Below are 23545 nucleotides of genomic sequence, written 5' to 3' on the forward strand. Positions count from 1 at the left end.
TAGAGTCAGCTCGCACTGGAAGTGCTGAGCATTTCTCCCTGACAAAACTGCAAAGTCTACAAGAGCCCAGCAAGTCATGGGGGTCACTGTTTGCTGGACGGCTGAGAGAGTGCTTGGTAACTAATTGTAACCCTACCCTGGTGGCACTCTCCGTATTTTGTGCCACTACTTGGGAAAGACCAGTTCCAGTGAAACACTTCTTCCATTTTTAATATTAGAGGGCATAGCATATTTACTATTCTTCAAAGCTATCTAGGCTGCCTTACATATTGAGGACTAACAAGAGTTAATTGAACAACTGTTGGAAACAAAAATGCTCATGACAAAGAAGGATATATAGAAAGCTGAAAAAAGAAACAACAAAGTCTAGTCTAGACTGCTCAAATAAAACAATTTGAACTAATAATCATTTTTACACAACTTGCAAAAAGTTTCGGAAAACAAAAACATACCTGCTACAACTTGTGTAGGATTGACTGCAGTTACAGTGACATTTCCTTGCTGTAGGGCTGAAGCAGGAACCACAATACCTTGAGGGCTGAGTGTACCTGTGAAAGAGCCTGAGCTCTAACAGCACACAACAGAGAAAAACAATATCACATATCTCGCACGAGACGAAAAACAGCAGTATTATTCAGATAAGTGTGTTTAGAATGAGAAAACCAAGCACTAATAGTTTTTTTAAGTGTAGTTTTTCTACACCTTGGGTCTAGCCTGTGTGAAGAACGTTTCTTCTCTTTTTGACATGTTCCTTTGCAGCCTACAGATTCTAACCTGCTTGAACTACTTCATCCTATATATTGCAGTCATTCTCTACATCTTAACTTTGCTATGGTTTGGTAGCCTTCACATCTATTAGTCTAACTAATTTAAGCCTAAAAACAAACTGAAAGTTTTCAGTACACATAATGCTAATGTAACAAGGTAGCTATAAGTGCAAACTAGGCAGATTTTTGGAGTGCTGGTTTACACAGTAAAGCTATTTACATTTCTACCCATTTATGTAGCTGGGCATTTTACTGGAGCTATCTGAGTAAAGCACCTTGTTCCCGAGCACAACAGTGTCCCACCTGAGACCTGAACCCACAACCTTCCAAGTGAGAGCCAAGACCCTGACCACTCATCAACAGGGGTATTCTTTGTTGAAGGAACCCCCTGGGCAGTCTCCGAGTCCCTGGCTCTGAGGCTCTGGATCCCTGGCTTAGAACAACTGTACTAGCAGAAGTACAGTCATAAAGTTTTGGACCCTCACATTTGTTTTGTTGCAACTGACATAAAGCTGTAACTAAAGAATTAACTGGACATTCTATAGAATCTTTAAAATAGTAATGTCTAGTTTAAGGAGAGCAGGTCACATAAACATTTGTGTGAATAAGACATCAGCATGCATAAAATGTCCTTTTAAATCACAAAAATATACTAATCAAACTTAAAAATATTCCATATATGATGACAGATATCACCCCCTTTATGACTTAACCAGCATACACTAGATTGTGTAAGCATGGTATCTGCGGGGAAACAGAATAATGGGAAGAAAAGGGGCAGCAATTCACGTTCTTCAGGTTCTGTATCCATCTCACTTATGTTGAGAAAATTATTCAGGGTTTACCACAGCTGTATAGAGAACTGGTGAGTTGGCTGGTCAAAACTCTGTGCTGCTGGCAAACAAAAACATTGACCAAATGTACACGGAGTCCATATTGAAATACTGTTTCGAAGTTATACACTGCAAGATCATTTGCCAGCCAGCAGCCAAAATGGTATGTAATCGGATAGCTCTCAAGTCTCACACATTGGGACCAAATCTCAAGGTCTCAAGCCTTGGTCTCACATACTTGCATCAAGTCTAGGCTGTAATGTTAAATTGGTGCAGAGACTTGTGATTCCGTTAATAACCAATGTGTTTTTTAAGTGAATAAAAAATCAATGGTACAAATTGTTTTAAATTGAAAATTGTGATTGAATATCTCACAACTTAGGGTTTTGGACCCTTGAAAGCTATGTTAGTAATATGGTAAAAAAACACATCATAGCTGAATCAGTGGGTCATAAATACTGTGTCCCTTTGTTACTAGCCACTTAAGTTTCAATGGGAAAAAAATACCTATTGCCTTAATAAACACAAAATAATAAACACCATCTCAATAGCAAAAAGAACACAATGGCTTGATGTATACAGAAAATAGCAAGTGAAGTGTTTCAAGCATAAACCACTTCCTCGGACTGCATTTTGGGTAACCTACTTCATTGATGAATCCTATATAATCAAATTAATCACTATTAAGGATACGTTTGGTGACTTAAAATAATAAAATAGCTAGTTAGTTCACAAGTTAGTACAATAATCTAGCTGTCAGACAGCAACAAGGTGGTGGGGGGGGGGGGGTTGGGATGGATTTTAGCACCAAACCTGCACTTCTCACTGCAGAATTGCTTAATACAGTACTTGGTTGCTGATAGTAGCTGTATAATGACAAATGGAAACACTGGGACATTGAACATTAGCAGCACTGAAAAAAGTAAAAAAGAACAGCACCAGAACAAAAACACCACAAAAAAATAAGAAAAATACATGAAAAAAAGGCAGAATGGTGGAGAGACATGTTTTCATTTTATAAACCGGGAGGTAATACTGCAGGCTGCTGTGATGGAATGACAAACTGGACATGAACATAGAGCTTTGACTTGCAGATTTTTTTTTCCATTAAGCAAACCCAAACTCAACGGATCCTGTCAGTTAAAATCATTACCCATTTCCTACTATTTATTGACTGAAGATGACTATGAATCTCTAAACAAAGAAAGTACAAACATAAAAGCAAATTATCAGGATTTAAACTAACAGGAGATCCTGAACCTAATGTGTGTGTGCTATGAGAATAATGTGCAGTAATGGAAAAAAAATAATTGATGCTGAACAGTCAATTGATTTTACTTTGATTAACACAGTGTTATGGATTGTATATTCTTCTTCAGGATTATTTTGATCTCAAATCAACAGCAACCAATTACTTTAAAGAAACTCAGCACTCATACCTGTGTCTGTACAGGTGAGTACGGGCTGCCTGGATCTCCACTCAGCAAAGTTTCACTGTTCATCTTGGTCTTTAGGCAGGCAATGTAGCGGCTACAAAAGTCCTTGCAGAGGTCATTCACTTTTTCCAGTTCCAGCAGATGAATACGTAACACCTGAATGGCTTTCACCATCTGAAGAGAAAGAATTATTGAGAATGTCATATGGGTTTGAAAGCATTTAATAATATTCCAAAGTACATTAGTCCAACATGGAATATTATTAAAATTATTAATCAGCAAATGGGTAGGTGTGTTAAGACTTAAGAATAATTGTTACAAAAGTGTGAAATGACCTTTGTGTCTCTGCACAACAGGAAATAGAAAAAAATACTTTTTTAGAAATTGGTAACTGTCATATCTTGTACATGACACACACAGCATTTGTACAGTGTTATTCCATGCCACAACCATCATACAGGTAACAAAAAATGAAAAGTGAAAAAAGGAGTGCAACTGGACAAACTTCCCAAAATCTCTCTATTTGGTCTGAGTTTCGATGAGTGAGAGAGAGGAGTTGCATTACTATTGTAAAGGAGTAACATCTGGAGTAACTAGAATCGCTCACAATGACAGGAAAAGAAGAGATTGTGTACAATTCTCATCTCTAAGAAGAATATAAGAGTAGTTTTCATATAATGAGACACTGGTTTCTGCACATTTGTGGACATGCATTTGGTCCCATTTTTTTTCTTTGCTATTGCAGAAACTGGGATTGGATGTCCTGAAAGAATTGGTGTCATCTGTTGTGGTATCACTTCCAGAGAGATTGCATCGGTTCAGAAAATCCCTCAGTCACTGTCAGTTTCCATCATCACAGCCATTTCCTTCATACAGAACCTTTTGTGCAATGTTTTAGATAGCAAAAATGTAACTTAACATATACAAGAACAATATATTAGATACAATGATCAATATTCAGACAACGCATACACACAGGTACTAATACACGAGGATACATTTATTAATACATAGAATATGCATGTAAAACTAACAGATCTTATCGAGAGGGTTATCAGAATACAAAAGGTATATATTCAGTCAGTTACAAAGTGTTACACATATCAAGAGGACATGCGTTCAGTATATCATTCATTTAGACCGTTTCATAAATTAACTTGGTTATAACTTCGACATTAGATACTCAAAACAAGTACATAACTCTTGGGAATTAAATTGATATCAACTGGTTAGGATAACAATTGAATTCTCGAGCTGTAATGCATTGAAGTTGAATACTCATCCAATCTTTGGGGATTCAGATCTCCTGCGGGCGCAAAGAAACAGTTGCAGGCTGTTGCTGTCCAATCCGCGCTCTCTGGCTGCGTGCCAGGCTGTGCTGTGCAGTTTGCGACGGTGCGCTGCTGATGCTCACTGTTGGCTTTAACTAGCAAGGTTTGTGCACAGGAGAAAAGATGACTGTGGGTCCCAGCAAGCCAGGAAGAGGACCGGTTCGTTCCTGATGAAGAGCTAGTTCTGAATAGTGATTCAGCTGTCCACAGTTCCGACCTGTTAACGAGGCCTGCTGCTGGTGCTAACCTCGGGTGGATCCTCTGGTTATTCTCTGGCAACCTCCGCTCTAGACTCTTAGAACAAAGGAAAGTTCTAGCACTCGGACACACTGGCCGTTCCGTGGTTGTCCGGGCTGAGTCTCAGGATGGTCAGGAGGAGCGCTGCGAGAATGTCCTGCCCTTGGGAGCCTTCTGCTCCTGGGCCGTCCTGCCCTGGAATTCTCCTTTGAATTCCCTTTAGAACAGTCCACAGAATTCTCCTGAATCCTCCCTTCTGAATCTTACTGAATCTCTGTGTTGCCTGTTTTTACCTGGAGGAACTTCAGCTCGTTGATTGGCTGAAAGTTCCATGGGCATCAGAGTCCCACGTGGGTTACTCGGCCCTACCAGTCCCTGATTGGTTGATCAAGGTGACATCTGGAGTATGTATAAACACGGTAGGAGACATTATCTAAGTCTAGGAATTAAACATCAGGAAGTTCACTGTCAATATCTGATACCTCTGTGGTAGATATCTGGGGAGAAGTGACTTCCTTTCTTTTGACATGCTACCTTTGACTCATTCATGCTACCCAGAGTACATCTTGATGTGAGAATACAGCATTCAGAGTACACTGTCAGTCATGATCCAGCTTCCGGGCAGTAGTGTTACAATAACAACAGTTCCTGTTCCCAGCCCCCCGATAAACCACAACACCTGTGTTGGGTATCTGCTAGGGTGGTTTGGAGGTTTGTTCCATTAAAGCAAACTCAACTACCTGTACCTCTTCAGGGCTTACTGTTTCTTGGATTTCTATCCAATTCAATAGTGTGGCACCTGAAGGCATCCATGACCTCAAGTTTGGTCTTATATTGTCTGGTTCTAGACAGTACAGTGTTAAGTTCAAGCTGTACTATGGCCTCCTCGGGAACTTGCAGGAAACTGTTTTGATTAGGTAGCTGCATTGTGGTAGCTGTATCATGCCTGTCACAAGTCATGGTGACAGTTAAATGTGGTGTGCTGACCAGCCATTTACTTCCCACCTGCTCTTCATGGGGTTCATTAACCTCCCTCTGCTTGTTAGTAGCTTTACACCCTTCATTGGTGAATCGTTTAGACACAGCCAATGGATAGCTTTGGTAGCCATACCCATCTCAAGATTTGGAACCAAATTCAATCTTGGATTGCCTTCTGGGTAAGCTATGAGCGATGGGGTTGATGTCACATACTACTCTACTGAGAAGAGTGGAATCAAGTGGGTTGGGATTTGTGCCTTGGTTAGACTGGCTACAGTGGCACTAAACTCCCTTAACAGGTCTTGTGTCAACATTCTGGCCTGTTGCACACAAGCATAAACCCACTGTATAACACCAACAATCATGTCCACTGGTTGGGGAATAAGGTTTAACCCTGTTGCATAGGAAGTTGCCTGTAGGGTTTTCCCTAAGCTTTCCAACTTTTGCTGCTGTTGATACAGTCTGTCACGACCCTCTGGCATCTCTGACACCTGCCTTCTTGGGGCAGTCAGGGTGAGAGTGCCAGTAGCACACAAACCTACCAGAAAAAGCAAACGTGCAACAGTGGCGGCAGCAATCAGTCCTCCCAAAAGTCTTTTCGGGTGGCTGATCCCAGTCATCTCCTTCTGAGTGACTGTTGCCTTTCTAAGCTGGCACAGCGTGTACATGGTGTCTTTCTCAGTATGCCCTGTGGCATCTTGGGCACCATCATCCTGAAAATCTGGGGGAATCTGACGCAGCTGCTGATGCTGCTCCTCCTTTTCCAGGGCATCTGTTTTTTCGATTTGTTCATGCCTGTGCTCTAGGAACCCTGCAGGGGGCGGTGCAGCGGTGGAGCATGCCTGACCCTCGGCTGAGTAGTCATCTGGAGCACCTGAGTGATCTGGGATTGTTATCCCATTCTCACTGTTCAGGTCCACCCTGCACACTTCCTGATTGAGGAATCCCTCTATCGGCATGTTTACAGTCGTTCGCTGGGCGTGGGTGTAGGACACCTGCTCGCTCCCCCCTTCCCTCGCTAGGGGTTCAGGGAGCTGCCCCAGCAGTGGGATAGCTAGTTCACTGTCTTTGAACTTACTATCACTCACCAGGCCCATGTCAGTGCAGGCAGAGATTCTGATACCCCTCTTTGCGATGTCCTGCACTGGCAGGCGGGTGGCTTGACCATCCAGCTCCAGTCTGGCTGAACCACTGTTGGTCAGACTCAGACTGACAGACTGAGCTGGTGGCTGTAAGAAAACCGGCTCGGCTTTCATTCCCTGTCCCTTCTGGGGGACTGGGTGTGTTGGCAATCGTGCCGTTGAGGCAGGAACAATCAGGTCAGTCTCACTCACTACCTGGTAGTTGTGAGAAATAATGTTACCTGACTGCAGGTTCCCTGGGTCACAGCAGAGGGAATTGGCATCTGGGATCAGGTGTGTCCACAGTGCAGTAGTCTCAGCATCCAGCTGGACCCCCTGTCTAACCTGTGAATGTTGCACCAGGGGCACCTGGCGGTGGCCCCTTGACAGCTGCTCGGGCAGATCCTCACTAATAGAGGACCTCTCAGGGCTAAGGGTGAGGGCTACATCACCAACCTGCTCTCCTGCCATCTGGATCCCTTCCACCACTGCAGGTTGGTGTTCCTGACCCCTCTTGGGTGCCAGGGTGCACAGGGAAAGCTCCTTTTCATCGCCAGGTGGGGAGATCTGCTCCTCTTTAGGGATGTAAAAGGGGTGTGCTTTACCTGGTGGATCAGGCGGCTGCTTGGAGCACCGCTTCTGTGGCAGGGAGGCTGTTGGGACCTCAGCCGGGACACGACTTCCCTGTATATCCGGGGAACAAGAAAATATTTTTATTTCTTGTCCAGAGGGAACAGAAGGAATCTTCACATAGGCTTCTGTGTTCGGTGGGCACTGTGTGAGCACAGTCTGCCTCTTGGCCCCCCTTTCCTTCTGTACAGAAGGCTTAGGAGCCTTGACCTGTTTCCACACTTTGCCTTTCTGGCGATCCACCAAAGGTTCCACTCTGAGTCGCATACCCTTTTCTTTTTCTACCCGTTTGAGCTTGCCGTGTGACATCAAACACCTTTCAACCTCAGTGTCAATCAGTGTCTCACTGTGTAAGACATCTCCCATGGCAGCCTTGAGGTAAAAGCTTCTTGCTTTTCCTCTGTTCCTCGCTTGGGAGTGACTGACCTCATCCAGGCAGGAGGGAGGGAAAGGGGGCGGGTCTCCGCCTCCTCCAGTGGAGAGTATCAGCTCATTCACGCTTCCGGCAGCCTTGGGGAGCGGTTGTCCCTGTCCTAATAAAGCTTGTTCAAGCCTGGCCAGGTGGGCGGCTACTGAATGCTTTTGTTCAGCTTTTTCTAGCTCTTTCCCTCCCCCGGTGTTCTCATGGCACTTAGGACGCTGGGTGCGGTCCTGTGTGCCTGCTTTGGAACGGGGCTTAGCCAGCTCAAGAGCCTGTGCTCCTTCGAGCAGGAGGGAATTAACCCTGCTGGCTTTGACGGCGAACACAGTCGCTTTAACAGCTTTTTTCTCAGAGCGACTTTGGACATCATACTCCCAGGCTTTCTGCATGAATCTCTTAATATCAGTCATTTTCATGGTCTGTGCATCTGTATGCATTAAGATCATCTTTCTGACTGACGGGTGGAGATTCGCAATGAATAAACCCTTGAAATGTGTGTTCTCTTCGCAACCCTCATCATTTCGCCCTGCAAAATAAGTTCGTCTAAGTCTCTCGTAATATTCGCGAGGGGACTCTGCTCTCTCGTGCTTAATTTTAAGAGCGGCGGCTATCACGGCAGTCGGGTCAATAAACGCACTGTATTCTTCGATAAGTGCTTGACACAGCTGTTCAAAGTCATTACAGACTTCTTTCATCTGCCTAGCCATCCACTCATGTACAGCTCTGCTGGTAGTTTTCCTGACCAGAAACACTTTCTCCTGTTCTGTGGCGTTTGGCAGGTACTGCAGGGTATACCTGAGGTCCTGAATATAACTCTCGATATTATTCTCTGACACTGCAGGGTCAAATCTCTCTATGTCCTTCGCTAGCTCTCTCAGAGAATGGAGATCTATTCTCCTAGCTTCTCCGCTGACGGAGATATGGCAGAGATCGTGGTCAGACCTGTCGCTGCTAGAGAGAGTGCTTAATAGCGACTCGAATTCAGACCTTTTAGCAACCATCGTTAAACTTAAAGAGTATTACTTTTAAGTACGAAATCACAGTTTTACCACAGAAAACCACAAGATCAAATATGCAATCAACCCGGTAGATCGCAAAAGATCACAAAACAATCAAGCACTGCTTAAAGAGCAAGGGGAACTTTTTTTTCCTTTCAGCTTTCAGCACACTGTATTGTCGTGTATGAAACCCGTGGCGTTTTATATTGAATTATTCCGCTTGGTTGACTCATTTCAGTCTTGCCACGCCCACCCAGGGACGCCAAATGTGTAAGAAAACCGGCTCAGGGACGCAAAATATGTAATCATAGCCACTCAGGGACGCCATAAATGTAACGTTGCCATAGCCAAAATGTAAATGTAGTGGCTCTCTGAAGGCACCAGTTTTGTAGGGTTTGGGCATTTACTGAGACAATTATTAATTGTAGCAGTAAATCACAAAGTTGATTCTTTTGATGGCTTTAGAATCCAACCATGCGACATAACTCAAACAACGCACACACACAGGTACTAATACACGAGGATACATTTATTAATACATAGAATATGCATGTAAAACTAACAGATCTTATCGAGAGGGTTATCAGAATACAAAAGGTATATATTCAGTCAGTTACAAAGTGTTACACATATCAAGAGGACATACGTTCAGTATATCATTCATTTAGACCGTTTCATAAATTAACTTGGTTATAGCTTCGACATTAGATACTCAAAACAAGTACATAACTCTTGGGAATTAAATTGATATCAACTGGTTAGGATAACAATTGAATTCTCGAGCTGTAATGCATTGAAGTTGAATACTCATCCAATCTTTGGGGATTCAGATCTCCTGCGGGCGCAAAGAAACAGTTGCAGGCTGTTGCTGTCCAATCCGCGCTCTCTGGCTGCGTGCCAGGCTGTGCTGTGCGGTTTGCGACGGTGCGCTGCTGATGCTCACTGTTGGCTTTTACTAGCAAAGTTTGTGCACAGGAGAAAAGATGACTGTGGGTCCCAGCAAGCCAGGAAGAGGACCGGTTCGTTCCTGATGAAGAGCTAGTTCTGAATAGTGATTGAGCTGTCCACAGTTCCGACCTGTTTACGAGGCCTGCTGCTGGTGCTAACCTCGGGTGGATCCTCTGGTTATTCTCTGGCAACCTCCGCTCTAGACTCTTAGAACAAAGGAAAGTTCTGGCACTCGGACACACTGGCCGTTCCGTGGTTGTCCGGGCTGAGTCTCAGGATGGTCAGGAGGAGCGCTGCGAGAATGTCCTGCCCTTGGGAGCCTTCTGCTCCTGGGCCATCCTGCCCTGGAATTCTCCTTTGAATTCCCTTTAGAACAGTCCACAGAATTCTCCTGAATCCTCCCTTCTGAATCTTACTGAATCTCTGTGTTGCCTGTTTTTACCTGGAGGAACTTCAGCTCATTGATTGGCTGAAAGTTCCATGGGCATCAGAGTCCCACGTGGGTTACTCGGCCCTACCAGTCCCTGATTGGTTGATCAAGGTGAGATATGAGTCACTTACTCCTGACACTTAAGAATGCAGTCCAGATGTCCATCTGGCACTCCCTAGACAGATAGGCGCCAATGGATGACCATTGATCATGATAGCCAGGCTTAGCCAAGTGCATCCCCCTTTGGGAGCTGTCCTTATCAAAGGAACCTTAAATCAGCCTGCATGAATAGTTTCTCTGTGGCTGCACCACAGAGATGAACAGAGAAATGGGGCCTCATTTGGGAAGGATCAGAACACTTAATTCTTTCTTATTAATAAGCCTCGCCGCTACAGCATTAAGCAATGAAAAAACAGACAAACGTATAAAAATTGGGGGAAATAATTAAATGTACAGTTGTAAATTCAACCGACTGATACAGCAATTCTGAAATTCACAAGAACTATTTGGGGAAAATGAAAGTATATTATTTCACAAATAATATACACATAAATGTGTAAAGTGTAATGTTATAGAAATTATTCACAGAAGTTTAACAGTTCTGAAGTGTACCTATATCATATATTTTATGCACTGAATAAAAAAAATAACCGCTACACAAATACAGCAAAGTAAATTATTTCTAAAAACCTTTAATAATCAATGATTTTGCTTTAAAGGTGTTAAACATAAAAAAATCTAGTGTTTGAAAAGAACCAGATCAATTTTTACATTCCAAAACGATATTGATCAATAAATTATTTTTAAAAGACCAGCAAATAACTGTATAAAAACCCAACAGCTATATGTAATATATTCAGATTACTTTAATAACAGTTACAACGAAAAATCCAAAAAAGTGTAAAATACAAACACTGCTGAACTAATTTGTTTTTTTTTCTCAAAAAGAAGTGCTCTTGCAAATAAATTAAGAAACAAATCATCATTACCCATCCATCCATTATCAGAAAGCTGCTTATTCTTGGTGATAGTAGCAGCGACCCAGAGCCTTTAGCGGGAGACATGCACATAAGCACACTGTAACAATAAGTGGCACCAATATCTTAGCTAACATGTCTTTGGAAGGCAGGGGGAACTGAAGCACCCAGATAAACCCTATACATACTGTATACGAGGAAAGCATGCAAACTCCATACACAGGCCCCCTTCACAAAGTTCAGAATAAAAAAATAGAACCATAAAAAGGTGTAGAAAAAATGTTCTGAAATATTATTTTTACTGTATAAAGACCTGTTGATAACCCGTTAATATTTTATGGAAATGTTTATTTCCAATCCACAGAAACCTGGACCTGCTCAACTCACACACAACATGGCCACAAGACATGAAAGATTAGAAGTTCCAGACGAAACAGTAACTGAACTACAGACAAAACAAGAGAGTCTAATAAGCTAGTTTTGGCATCAATGATTCAGTGTTTGGAGCATATGTCTCTTATGAGGCCAGGTAACTGAATACCCATTAAGAAAAAAAATTAAAAACACAGATGCAGCACAACAACTGATTATTTTCATCTCTTATGTGGCATTACTAAATAAAACCTCCTACATCTGTAGAATTTTGTTATGAAAACAATACTACATTGTACACTGTAAAGAATAGTGCTGAATCTAAAACATAATCCCAAATTATAAATATTAGTTTTGTTAACATCTCCTGAATTTAACTTAATGCAGAAGAAAAGACTGTAGGTTAGTTTAGATGTCAGTCTTTAGATTATGCATTGTTTCAGTAGGAAAGAGTCCTACATTTTGAGTGGATTATGCCTGTCATACATCTTCCAAACCATTAGATGTTGGCAACTTGAGAAGCAAGAAAAACTGGCCTACTCTAGCACTGAAGGGGTTAAAAAAGGACTGAAAAGACAGACTTCTCAAGGCTACGAAGAGTAAGCTTGGTAAGCAGCTCAGCAAACCTCAAAAGTTCAGTGTTGTAAGTACAAAATTTTTAGAAATACCTATGATCAGAAATTTCAAGCATTTTAATATGGGCTGTTTCTAGCTTTACAACTTAGTTTTAATGATTTTGAATGAAGTATATAAGAAAGAAGCCCAAACCTTAATCCATGTTTCACTTAAACTTAAAGTACTAAGATTGACTCCTGGATAAGACATTTCTTTGCACTTTCCATTAGTTTTTATTAACATGTTAGGGTACTGATTTAAAGAAAAAAAACAACAAACCAGGTTATCCAGCTCTGGATCTTCACTGAAAAAAGCTTTCCCTTCCTTTTCTTGGCTCCTTACGAAATTCTCAATGTCAACATCAAAGCTTGCAGAGGTGATGCACTCTGAACCCTGGGTTGACTGCTCGCATTTCTCAAAGAGCAATGCCAATAATGGGAAGAGCGGATGCCTGCAGAGAGGAACAACATTAGCACCTTCAAATCACAAATATATTCCACTTTTTGTGCCCTCCTATTAACACCAACACTAGGGAAAGGTGTTTAACATATTTTACATAAGTGATCCAGATCACACTGTTTCATGCTGGAAACATACAGTACCCTTTAGACAAAGGGTTAGGAACAATACCTGTATATCGACTCTTTATCTGCATCCATTGGTTTCTGTGATTCTGCAGGGGCTGGACTACTGCCTCCGCCACTGCTGTTTCCTTCCGTAAACCTTTGCTCTGGGTCACTGTTCGTCTGTGCTACTACTTGCATCTGGGTAAGAAAAAGGACAAAACCAATGAATGCTGTGGTTCATGCAGCAAAGCTTATCAATGTCTGCGCAACCCGCTGATTCCAAGTTTGTATGTTTATGACACTCAGATTGCCAGAAGGTTGGTGTGACTTGGCTGGTGCACAGAAGATTTCAGAAAGAACACAGCACTCCTTTGAATCAGTACATATGATATATAGTCTAACTTTGTGTTTAAATCTCCATCAGAGAGCACTCTTTATATTGAAGGGGAGGAGATTTGCTAGGATGACAGCTGCTATCCACAAAAGAGGAATTTCCAATACTGCTGATCTCATCTCTTTGGAAATTTTCTTGTTAAAAAACATCCAGTGAAAACAGTCCAGGGCGCCCAGAACTGTGAATGAAAAGTGTGACTGTGAAAATGAAAAAAGTGTTCAGGTATGAGAAAACACCCTGAAATTCTTGAGGACTTTAGAAAAAAACTAATTCTTCCAATTCAGAAACGTGTGTTGTCTCCCGATTGTTGTTGAAAGGCTGGTACACATTTGTCTCCTCTAAAATTGAAAACTACAAAGCCCTACTCGCTGGAGTTTCTAAATCCACTCTGAACAAACCCTTGACTGGGTCACATGCAAGTGATAACATTACTCCTGTCCAGGAGTCCTTGCACTGGCTTCCTATCAGGTTTTGTCTCAATTTCAAATCCTCAACATGGCTTATATGAATACATGAATTCATATAATGAATTGAACCTATAATGAATTGAATGAACCTCAGTACCTGTCTGACCTTTTCCCTACTTCCCTCACATCCTTTGTTCGTCTGATTCTGGTCTCCTGTTTGTCCTTTAAGCTCATCTACATTCTATGGGTGACAAGGCCTTCTCCTGCTATGCCCCACAGTTCTGGAATACTATCTCCAAAAATAACAGAGAATCAGCTTCCTTCAACACCTTCAAACAGACTCAAATCCTTCTTCTTTAAAAATGCTTTTATTTAATTGATGTCTGTCTGCCTCTTTGCATCTTCTATTACTTTATAAAACTTTCCGTTTGTTTCCGCTAATTTTAATCTTTGTTGCGGGTTTATTATTTTAACCTTTTATTACTTTTCAATAAAGCACCTTAAGCACTTGCTTTTAATGGCACTGTATAAAATAAAGTTTATTATTGAAGTTACTCCTAATTTTACTCATCTAAACCGGTTCAATAATACTTTGTGTCATGTGTTTGAAAAATTAGAACCCGTGGAAGTGTACCAGATTGTCAACCAGTAAATCCAGTCACTCTTAACTCAGGTTAAACCCTGGAGTGCATGTCCCTGTTCCAGGCCTGACCCCTGTCCTTAGCAGACAAGTATCCCTACAAGAATCACACAACTAAGTGCCACTTGAATCTGGTCCAAATTGCAAAAACCTGCTCAGCTTCTTACACTAAAGCATACATTGTCATTTATGATCACCCATAAACTGTAGGGAACTCTGGAATTTGCAGTGTTTGAAATGAACAGCTCCCACAGATGGATGTCCTAATGCTCTCTGGTACAGGGGTTACAGCTGTAAACACAGATGATTGACTACTGGCAGATCCTAAATAGATGGGAATAAAGTAAAGAACAGTAATGAACCAGACGTTATCATGCTAACGGACATGTAAAATAATGCATTCCTATCTCATCAAAACTGGAACTAAAAATGACTGTATATGCGCTATATTTTACTGCATTTCCCATAAAACTACCACTTAAAAAGAATTAACAGCTAAGCTGTAAAATACAGAAACATTGAAGTTTAAATGTCAATTTAATTATCATCACACTTGTTACAGAGGCTGCAATTTAGAATTAAAGAAATTACAAATTTGTCAATGATATGCTAATTATACAGTAGTTTTTGGCCCTCTATCTAGCAGGTGTAGGTTAAAATAGCAGGTGTAGGTTCTATACATGTACGGTACATATACAATATAAAGTTCCATACTAGATTTTTCCTTACTAGATAATATCTTTATGACAAGAAGTTAATTACTGAAGAATCAATCACAGGATACATCAGTAAATTAAAAAGAATGCTGAAAACCTTTTAATTAACATTTGTATACAAATACCATCAAAAAAGTTCTCTTAGAACTGTTTCGGACTCTATTAATGTCTATCACGAGACTAATAAATCCCCCCTCTATCATCTGCTAAGAGAAGGATCAGAGATGTTTTCCATGTGATTCCTGTACATGTGATTTGATAACAATGGCTTTAATTGAAAGCAAGAGTGTTAAAAATACTTTGCAAGCTTGAGATTTTCCGGTGCTTACAGTCATAGATACTATGTCTACTCATCTTAATAATGCTGGTTAAATTAACCAGATGTTTTGCATGCAGAGCAGTTACACAATGAGTACTTTAAAGTAGCAGCTTTACTCTATTTGGGTTAGCTGCTGTCTCTAGACTGGCCTCGTATTAATGTATATACTATGCAGTAGTAGCTGTGAAATGGAATTCTGACAGAAGTATCATCCCACCGTGTACCTTGTGCTTGGGGGATGGGTTCTTGGTTCCCTTAACCCATACCACAAATAACTGACTTGTGTAAAATTTGTATTATTTCAAACTTACTGTCAAACGTTTTATATTCCCTATCCTTCAAATAAAGAATGACTATCACTTTTAGTTATTGATATTGTGTTATATCTTAAAGGTCTTGTGGTTGTCCCCAGTCAAACAAAACAAATATGTTGTCTTCATTTACATTTGATACAACTGTCTACAAAAGTTTACCTTTGCCATTTTGAAATTTTCAAATGTATCCATTTCACACTACCTGTTCCAATACAAGTCTGTAAAAGTCTGCTTCAAACACAGCAGTTTTGGTCCAGTAAAAGACCTTCATCTTTTATAACAATAGTAAGGGTTAATAATTAGTATCTTTAGTTTTGCATGCCTGTAGACTATTACAAGCAAAGAAAGAATAAACATCCCTATTGAACGTTGTCTGGTTTGCCATTAAATTTATTTGCTGTCATTCCAGACTAAGAAACATTATGGAAAGATGTTTTAAATACACCAAAGACTTTTTATGAATATGCAAAGACATCTGTTTAATAAGCACAAGCTAATATGAATCTTAAGGGGTTGTTTCTGATACACTACAATAAAATATAAGCATACATTCTCAGTAAAAAAAACTATAAAGCTAAAGGTTTGAAACCCAGCATATGATACAGGGTTCATGCTTCTTCTATAAACCTGTCCTACTGATTAAGAGTTTTTGCTATTTCTATAAAAAGTCAGGTCAAGAAAATTATGTAAAAAAAGGTTTAGTAAAACTAAAAAAGATTTTAGCTGGAATGAAAGAAATGGGTGCTACAGGACAAGGACTGGAAAAGTTGGTCCAAATCCACACTGGTATAGAATAATTAAAATTGTCCAAAAATGGAGGCACATCAATCACTTATTAAGTGGCATTTTAAAAATAGTATTTTATTTAAATTAATCTACTTGTATTTACAGTAGTAACTGTTAAAAATAAAACTTTTGGCATGATTATTGTACTGCTGCCTCACAGCTCTTGGGTCCTGGGTTGAATTCTGGACTCCTTTTGCGCACCCTCTGTATTGAATTTATATGTTCTGAGTCTGCAAAGATTTTTTTTATGCATGCTCTAGTTTCCTCCTAAGGTTATGCTGACTAGATTAATTGCTATTTCTATGTTTTCCTTGTGTGTTCCTTTCTGAGTATGCACTGGGATGGACTGGCATCCTATCCAGAGTGTAATCCCAGCCTTGCACACTATGCTTGTGGGATATGCTCCAGGTTGTCATGATCCTCATAAAAACTACTTTCTGAAAATGAATAGATATCGCTATGTTATTTACTAAATGTGTGAGCTTTGCCTAGAATATCCTCTAGCACAGGGGTCTCAGATGTGTACAATAATGCCACTACCTAAATAGTCCAATGATGTAACTGAGAATGTGGTTGGAACAAAAACTCATAGAATTTGAGACCCCTGTTCTGCAGTTTCTGAATCCTTGAGTACACTGTGCCCTGGTTTTTACTCCAGCTGTGCTCTTAATTAAGCCTACTGACCTCTTTACTGAACCAAGTTATTGATGTGAACAGTTTTCTGTCAACAGCAGAGATGGATTTCCCACAGATTTATAAGAAAAAAAACTTTCGATAAAATACAACAAAAACAACATGAATATAACACACAAAAAAGACGTACATCCTGACAAACACACTCCAAGTTATATTCCGGGTCTTTGTGTGTACACATACTTCACGATGTGGTTTAAGCAGTGAACCCACAAGAAACTGTGTCCGAGCGCATGCATGATTTAAATAAAAACAAAAAAAGATTTTCCGGTGGACATGCCCGACCACATCATAAGAAAAGAGCACAACTGAGAAATATATCCATAAATTCATAATTATGTTGTGAGGACGAGACCCAGATCATCATAATCTTATAAATAATCTCATTTAAGTGCATCATTCACGAGAAATATAAGGAACAAAAGTTTCAGTTAGGTTTAAAATGTCTCCTACAGCTTTTTCAGCAGGTCTTAATTACCAATTAATGTACAGACACAGGCAGAAATTACTTTGTTAAACACTCTTATAAGCATTTTTGGGCCCACTGGTTTAAATCCGTGGTTCTCAAACTATGGTACGGAGCGGAGCACCCCTAGGTGGTACGCCAGATGACCCTGAAAAATTGGGACAAGTTTTCATATTTTCTATTTTAATCAAATTAGTTTATGTGTCAAATATTCTATAACCTTAAATATGAATGCGTGCTACGAACGTAAGCGGACAATTCTATATAAAAAAGTTGTAAAACTGTATTTAAATTGTATTTAAAAATCTCTAGCAAATAAGGAGGTAGGAGAATGTGCGTGATTTTGGAACAATGCCAATCTAGTAAGCACAGAACAGCTGATAACAAACAAATATTTAAGGACTGTTCTAGATTAATTTAAGAAAAATACACAGAGTCTCTGTGTTTCGCTCCCATTTGCATGAAATAAAAACTTCTTTTAACTTCTGAGACGGACTCCTGAAAAGCAAACGGGGAAAATTAGATGAGTCAGTGGATGCCTTTGATTTGGCCAATTTGCTCGTTTACGAGTTTGAGGGCACGTCCCATAAGGACTTTCTGTTCTGTAAGCCACTATCAACAGGAACTACAGGAGAGCACATATTTCAGCTTCTGAATGAATTTATCGAAGATAATTGCATCAACTGGATAAAATACATTGGAGTTTGTACAGACAGTGCTAGAGCGATGACAAGCTGACTCAGCAGTGTAGTTGCACGAATTAGAGGCTGCTCCAGATATGAAGTGGATGAACTGCAGCATTCACTGCGAGGCCTTGGCAGTCAGGAAAATGCCTGAGAATTTAATCTGTTAAGACTCTGTTGTCAAAGTTGTGAATTGTATCAAGGCCTGACCAATGAATTCACGTCTGCTTTGCTCGACTAAACAGGCTCACCGCTCTCACTGAAATGGTGCTTTTTTATTGTTTATTTTTAATTGTTGTTGTTCCTGTTGTCATTCTGTAAAGTGCTTTGAGAAGCCACCTATTAAAGGCGCTATATAAAATAAAGTTTATTGTTATAATGCTTATTATATGTGTGTGTGAGTGTGTGTGTGCGCACGCTCATGTTGGTCATCGAGAGTTTCTGTGGTTCCTATGAGAAGATGACTTGTAGGTGGTACTTGGATGCTTTGTTTAATCAGGGGTAGCACTTGGTCCAAACAGTTTGAGAACCATGGGTTTAAATCAACCAGGTCATTGAAAAAATGTACTTATATAACAGGAGAGATGAAACCAAGCATCTGGCACAGGTATGAGTGTAGAACCACCTACTCAGTCATGTTGTTGAAACAGACACCCTAGCTTCTAACTACCAAGCAGGTAAGATGAGCCAAAACCTCCTACACTGCTATAGTGTAGTGTATTATTAACAACAACAGCAATAATAATAAACTTTATTTTTAAACACCACCTTTAATATTCTCAAATAGTGGCTATACAGAAGAGCAACAAACAAAAAAAATCACATAGAGAGGTGATAGTAGGTGAGGGTATGTAATACAGTTTCTCGCACACAGAACCAGTTAAATAAATGCCCATCTAACAAAGGTTTCAAGCAGAGATTTGAAAGCTTGGGGATGGTGACTCACTGATATCTTTAGGGATTTAATGCATGTGCCAGAGAGACTTTATATACAGTGGATGTCAGCTCCCCTCTACACATTAACATAAAGTTGATAAATTTCAAGTACTAACACCTGTGTCTGTGCAATAATCATATTCAGATATTTTACATATTGTACAATTCAAAAAAAAAAAGACATGCTATAAGTGAGATTAGATTGAAGTGGGACATGTATACATCTCACTTATCCAGCATCACAATATCACCACTTAAGCACATTGTGAGAGGTGTTGCTGGGTTCTGTTAATTTAGCTTTCAACAAAAGTTGAAAAAGTTAAAATGCCATAAAGCTGACTTGCTTTAGCAGTCCCAGTGACTTAAAAAAAGACCTAATAGAATACATAATAAAAGACAGGTACAACACCCACAAACAGGTTAAAGCAGATCAATGTCTGCTGCTTATCAAAGGACAGAACCTAAAACAAGATAGAGCAGGACAAGAAGTAAATACATATCAAAGAACAGGACAAGCACTCAGATTGTGAAATAAACTTCTTTCTGACTGTATATAAGAGCTGGGAAACCCTTGCTGTTTTTTTGTTCTGTGGGGCAGACCCAGGGCGCGTTGCTGTACTTATTGAGCTCAATAAAACTGAATCTGCACAAGACTGTGTCCTGCTCCTCTGATGAAGAATTTACCACAACAAGGTCATAAACCCCAACTAACTCATGTGGGTTCAAGTAACTAATTCATCTACTGTAAATATCTCATCCTGCTACGTCTTGAAAGAAGACCCTTATTGTATATTCCATTTTTTAATTCTGTTTCACTGTTCATTCTGAAGAAGTCGACTGAGTTGACTATATCAATGATTCAAGAATTCAAACTTGTATGTATGTGTCATTGTAGTCTTCCCTGTTCAAGTCTCAAAAGATTCACTTCTCTAAGCATATTTAAGACCTTCCTTAAAGCCCAGAAATGTATCTGGTTGGTTTACTCTGGACTGATTCCAATAAAAACATTTTTTGTAATGTGGAGACCAAAAATTTACACAATATTCTGAATGCAACTTTACTAGTATCACATAATTTTACTATTACATCCACTGTTGCTTTGTAGATCTATGTGCACTGGATCCAGGATTTAGTTATGGACTGAATAGCAGTCTGTGTAGAGTTGTACTCTAGTTCTTTCCCACCATCCAAAGATGTGCTGCCAAGGTTTAATGGTGTTTCCTAAATTGGACATTCTTGTATACATACTTATGGGAGTTTTGTGCCAGTTGCCATAATCCTAACAAGGAAGAAAATTATTTGATGGATGAATGGACAGATACTAAGATCTGCTTCATAGTTGGGAATGTTTTCTGTAACATGGTGACCAAAATTGTAAACTGTATTCTAAGTGAAATCATCATATTGTGTTGTACAATGTTAACATCTTTTGATTTAAATTTAATTTGATTTAAATTTTACACCTCCAAGTATATATGCCAGTATTCCTAAATCCATTGCCTTTATTACCACCCAACATTGTCTTGACACATTTACTTTATGTGTCAAGATAAACACTTAAGTAGTTTCTTGAAGTCTGGGTATTCCCTCAAATTTTATATGGATAGTTCATATTTTTTATACTAGCATATAATGCCCTGCATCTGTCCTACATTAAATATGGGATGATGCACTGGGGAAATGTACATCAGTTTTTATACGATCTTTAACTTTATCTAAATCTTATTGAATTTCATTTTCCCTTAATCCTCCTATCTTAGTATCCTCTGCAAAACTGACTTGTTTGCCAACTAGATCATTCATGTACGTGATATTTCTAAGCATGACTGAAAATGCCTCACATGTGCAACCCTACGCATCCACAGTATTTACCTTCCACTAATAACGTTATATTTTAAAATACACATAACATTGTCAAACAAACATTTCTTATTCAAAGCAGTGATGGTCAAACTGAACTACTATATATGTGAAGGAGACTGAATTTCAACAAAACTTGCAAAAAATTATATACTTTACAACTGAAATTTACTTACTGCATGTATTCAGCTTCCTACATCAGTAATAGGTAGTAGCAATGTTATGTTACAGCTTCTGGCAGTTTAATCACCACTATAAATTATCCAGGATAGGTCTCTACCAGCTTAATACAGTGAAATATTCTAGCCATTCTTCTTGGCAAAATTGCTCCAATTCCGATCCGTTTGTTACCGATTAACAGACTGCTTAAAACTCTCACCGTGTATTTTCTATAGGACCCAAGCCAGGACTTTGACTGTGTCACCCAAGAACATTCACTCTCTTCTTGTCAAAGTGCAGCAGTATAACTTTGTTTCTGTGCTTCGGTTATTGTAAACCTTGAAACTTAATTTTAGATTACAGACAAATTCAAGCAGGTTTTTGAGATGAGATCTGGTGACAAGAAGCAGCCCTGTACCATGATGCAGCTACCACTATTCTTGACAGTTGGCATGATGCTGCTTCGGTGTTGTGCTATCTGTGGCTTATGCAGAAGCAAAACATTTTGATCAAAATGTTAGATTTTTACCTCAACAGCTAGATGTCTGCAGTATACAGTATCTCACATGACAAATGTGAGATTAAATGTAAGTCTTTTTCAGTAAAGCCTTGTTTCTTCCCACTCATTCATACAGGCATAGGTACCAGTGTATTATCTTTGTATAAACTTGACTCCCATCACACATATAAAAGTGTAATTCAATCAAATTTAACTTCACGGCAGCATGTCAAACCAGAATACGAAAACCCCATGTAGATAGCAGCTCTGAAACTGAACCCAGGAACCCAGCGCTGCACATTATATCTTAACTATAAAATTAATCATTACAGTCAAAGAATATTATATTATATTTAAAGGCACTTTTTAAATTAAAGGTCACAGACAGAAAAAGTATAGGCCTGCTCACAACATGTTATATTCATAAAAATTGACCAAAATCAATTAGATTATAGAATAACTTGCCTGTTGCCCCTCCTGGAAGTTGTCTATGGACACTGAATGAGTTGCCATCATGGTTTCTGAAGATATAATGACCGGTGAAGCATCATAGGGTGGCAGCACACTTAGTCTGAAAAACAACGCATTTTTCCTTTATTTTGGCACAAGGGTGTGATTAGTTCTTTTGTGTTCACACCAAGAGTCATAAATTCTATGTGACTTAAACTACTGTCATATCATGTGATTTTAAAAAGCAATATAATGATGCCAGGGTATGCCAAAAAGATGTACCATCAACAAAGATGGACATACAACCAGACACAACCTCCCCAACCATCATAGTCACAGTGAAAAGACTGATTTTCAGTAAATTCACCTTAGCAAGTCCAATGATCTGTTTTTCCATTATGGAAATCTGGTAACCTAATATAAACAAGTGAGAAGCACCCACTTATTAGGTGTTTGACGTGAACCATATGAAACACAATGGCCAGAGGCAGGAAACCATGAAAATATTTATACTACATATTAGAGAACATTTTGCACAGCACACTTTGGACTCCAGTTGTTGTTACTGATATAGAAGTTCACTTCCCCATGTTCAACATTAAACTCAAATGAAGTACACAAGGGATGAGCAAAATGCTCCAAATATTTATATAACGTGTCAAGAGTTTCCTTCTGTGACACTACATGGGGAACACAACAGATACATGTATTCCCACAGCACAAGACGAGAAATAAGGCTGGGCCACGATATTCAATGCTCAGAGCAGGTCCTCGTATTTCTCTTGATTTTTTTGTCTGCCTTTGTGACTTGATTGATGTTTTATTCTAAAGCTGTTTTCCACAGAGCCTATTTGTTTTTTTATTTATTGTAATCCTGTTGGTTCTGTTGGTGAGTTATTCAGCTGAACCACAACCTTTATTAACCTTTATTATATTCCACTGAAGTGGTTCAATTGCTTAAGAAATGTTTCACTTTTGTTGAATACCCCCTTATTGTTGTTACGCACTACATTACTTAATTTTGAATTAAAATCCTCTATTTTATACAAGTCTATTAAAATGCCATACAGCACTTTGGAAATTGGTATTCATTATGATTATTATAAGCAGCACTTTGTGGTATTGTATACACACCTGAAATAGGTACTAAAATCATTATTTATTTAAAAGCATCCAATCATACACCAGTATAAAAGGTCAACTAAGTACACTCGAAGCTTCCCATGATTGATAAGATAGGTGAAAAGTATGTACTGTGATAAATAAGAAAAAATTATTTAAAGCAGAATCCTCCTTAGTAACTCTATGTGCTAAATTTTAATAACCTACAGTTACAAATAATTTGCTTCATTTTCTCATGTGCTTTTCAAGGCAAGAAACCCCTGTAGCTTCAGACCAACACTAATGTCCAACATGTCCAGCACTAGATCTCAAAACCTAACTGATTGTTACTGTGGTTCTTATTCCCAAAACTTCAGCATCTAAGGCATTAAACAGATAACCTGCCAGACTGTAGAATTCAATGGGTTGGACCTGGGGCTGTTGCTAACCACATGAATGTAG

General features: G+C 39.4%; 1 protein-coding gene across 2 annotated transcripts in view; it reads right to left on the reverse strand.

Moving 5' to 3' along the window:
* LOC102691360 (homeobox protein PKNOX1) overlaps positions 1 to 23545 on the reverse strand; it is a 53380-nt gene that overhangs the window by 17589 nt on the left and 12246 nt on the right. The window contains exons 2-6 of one of the 2 annotated variants that reach the window (XM_006638960.3): positions 21998 to 22103; positions 12725 to 12858; positions 12374 to 12545; positions 3040 to 3210; positions 453 to 567 (exon numbers count right to left, since the gene is read on the reverse strand). In XM_006638960.3, coding sequence (XP_006639023.1) covers positions 453 to 567; positions 3040 to 3210; positions 12374 to 12545; positions 12725 to 12858; positions 21998 to 22048 — 643 coding nt within the window. In that variant the 5' untranslated portion in view covers positions 22049 to 22103. Of the gene's footprint in view, positions 1 to 452; positions 568 to 3039; positions 3211 to 12373; positions 12546 to 12724; positions 12859 to 13618; positions 13767 to 21997; positions 22104 to 23545 lie in introns of those variants that run through there. The other variant, XM_015363595.2, reaches the window with a different exon arrangement.

The sequence above is a fragment of the Lepisosteus oculatus genome, chromosome 15, assembly GCF_040954835.1.
Source record: "Lepisosteus oculatus isolate fLepOcu1 chromosome 15, fLepOcu1.hap2, whole genome shotgun sequence".
NCBI lineage: Eukaryota > Metazoa > Chordata > Actinopteri > Semionotiformes > Lepisosteidae > Lepisosteus > Lepisosteus oculatus.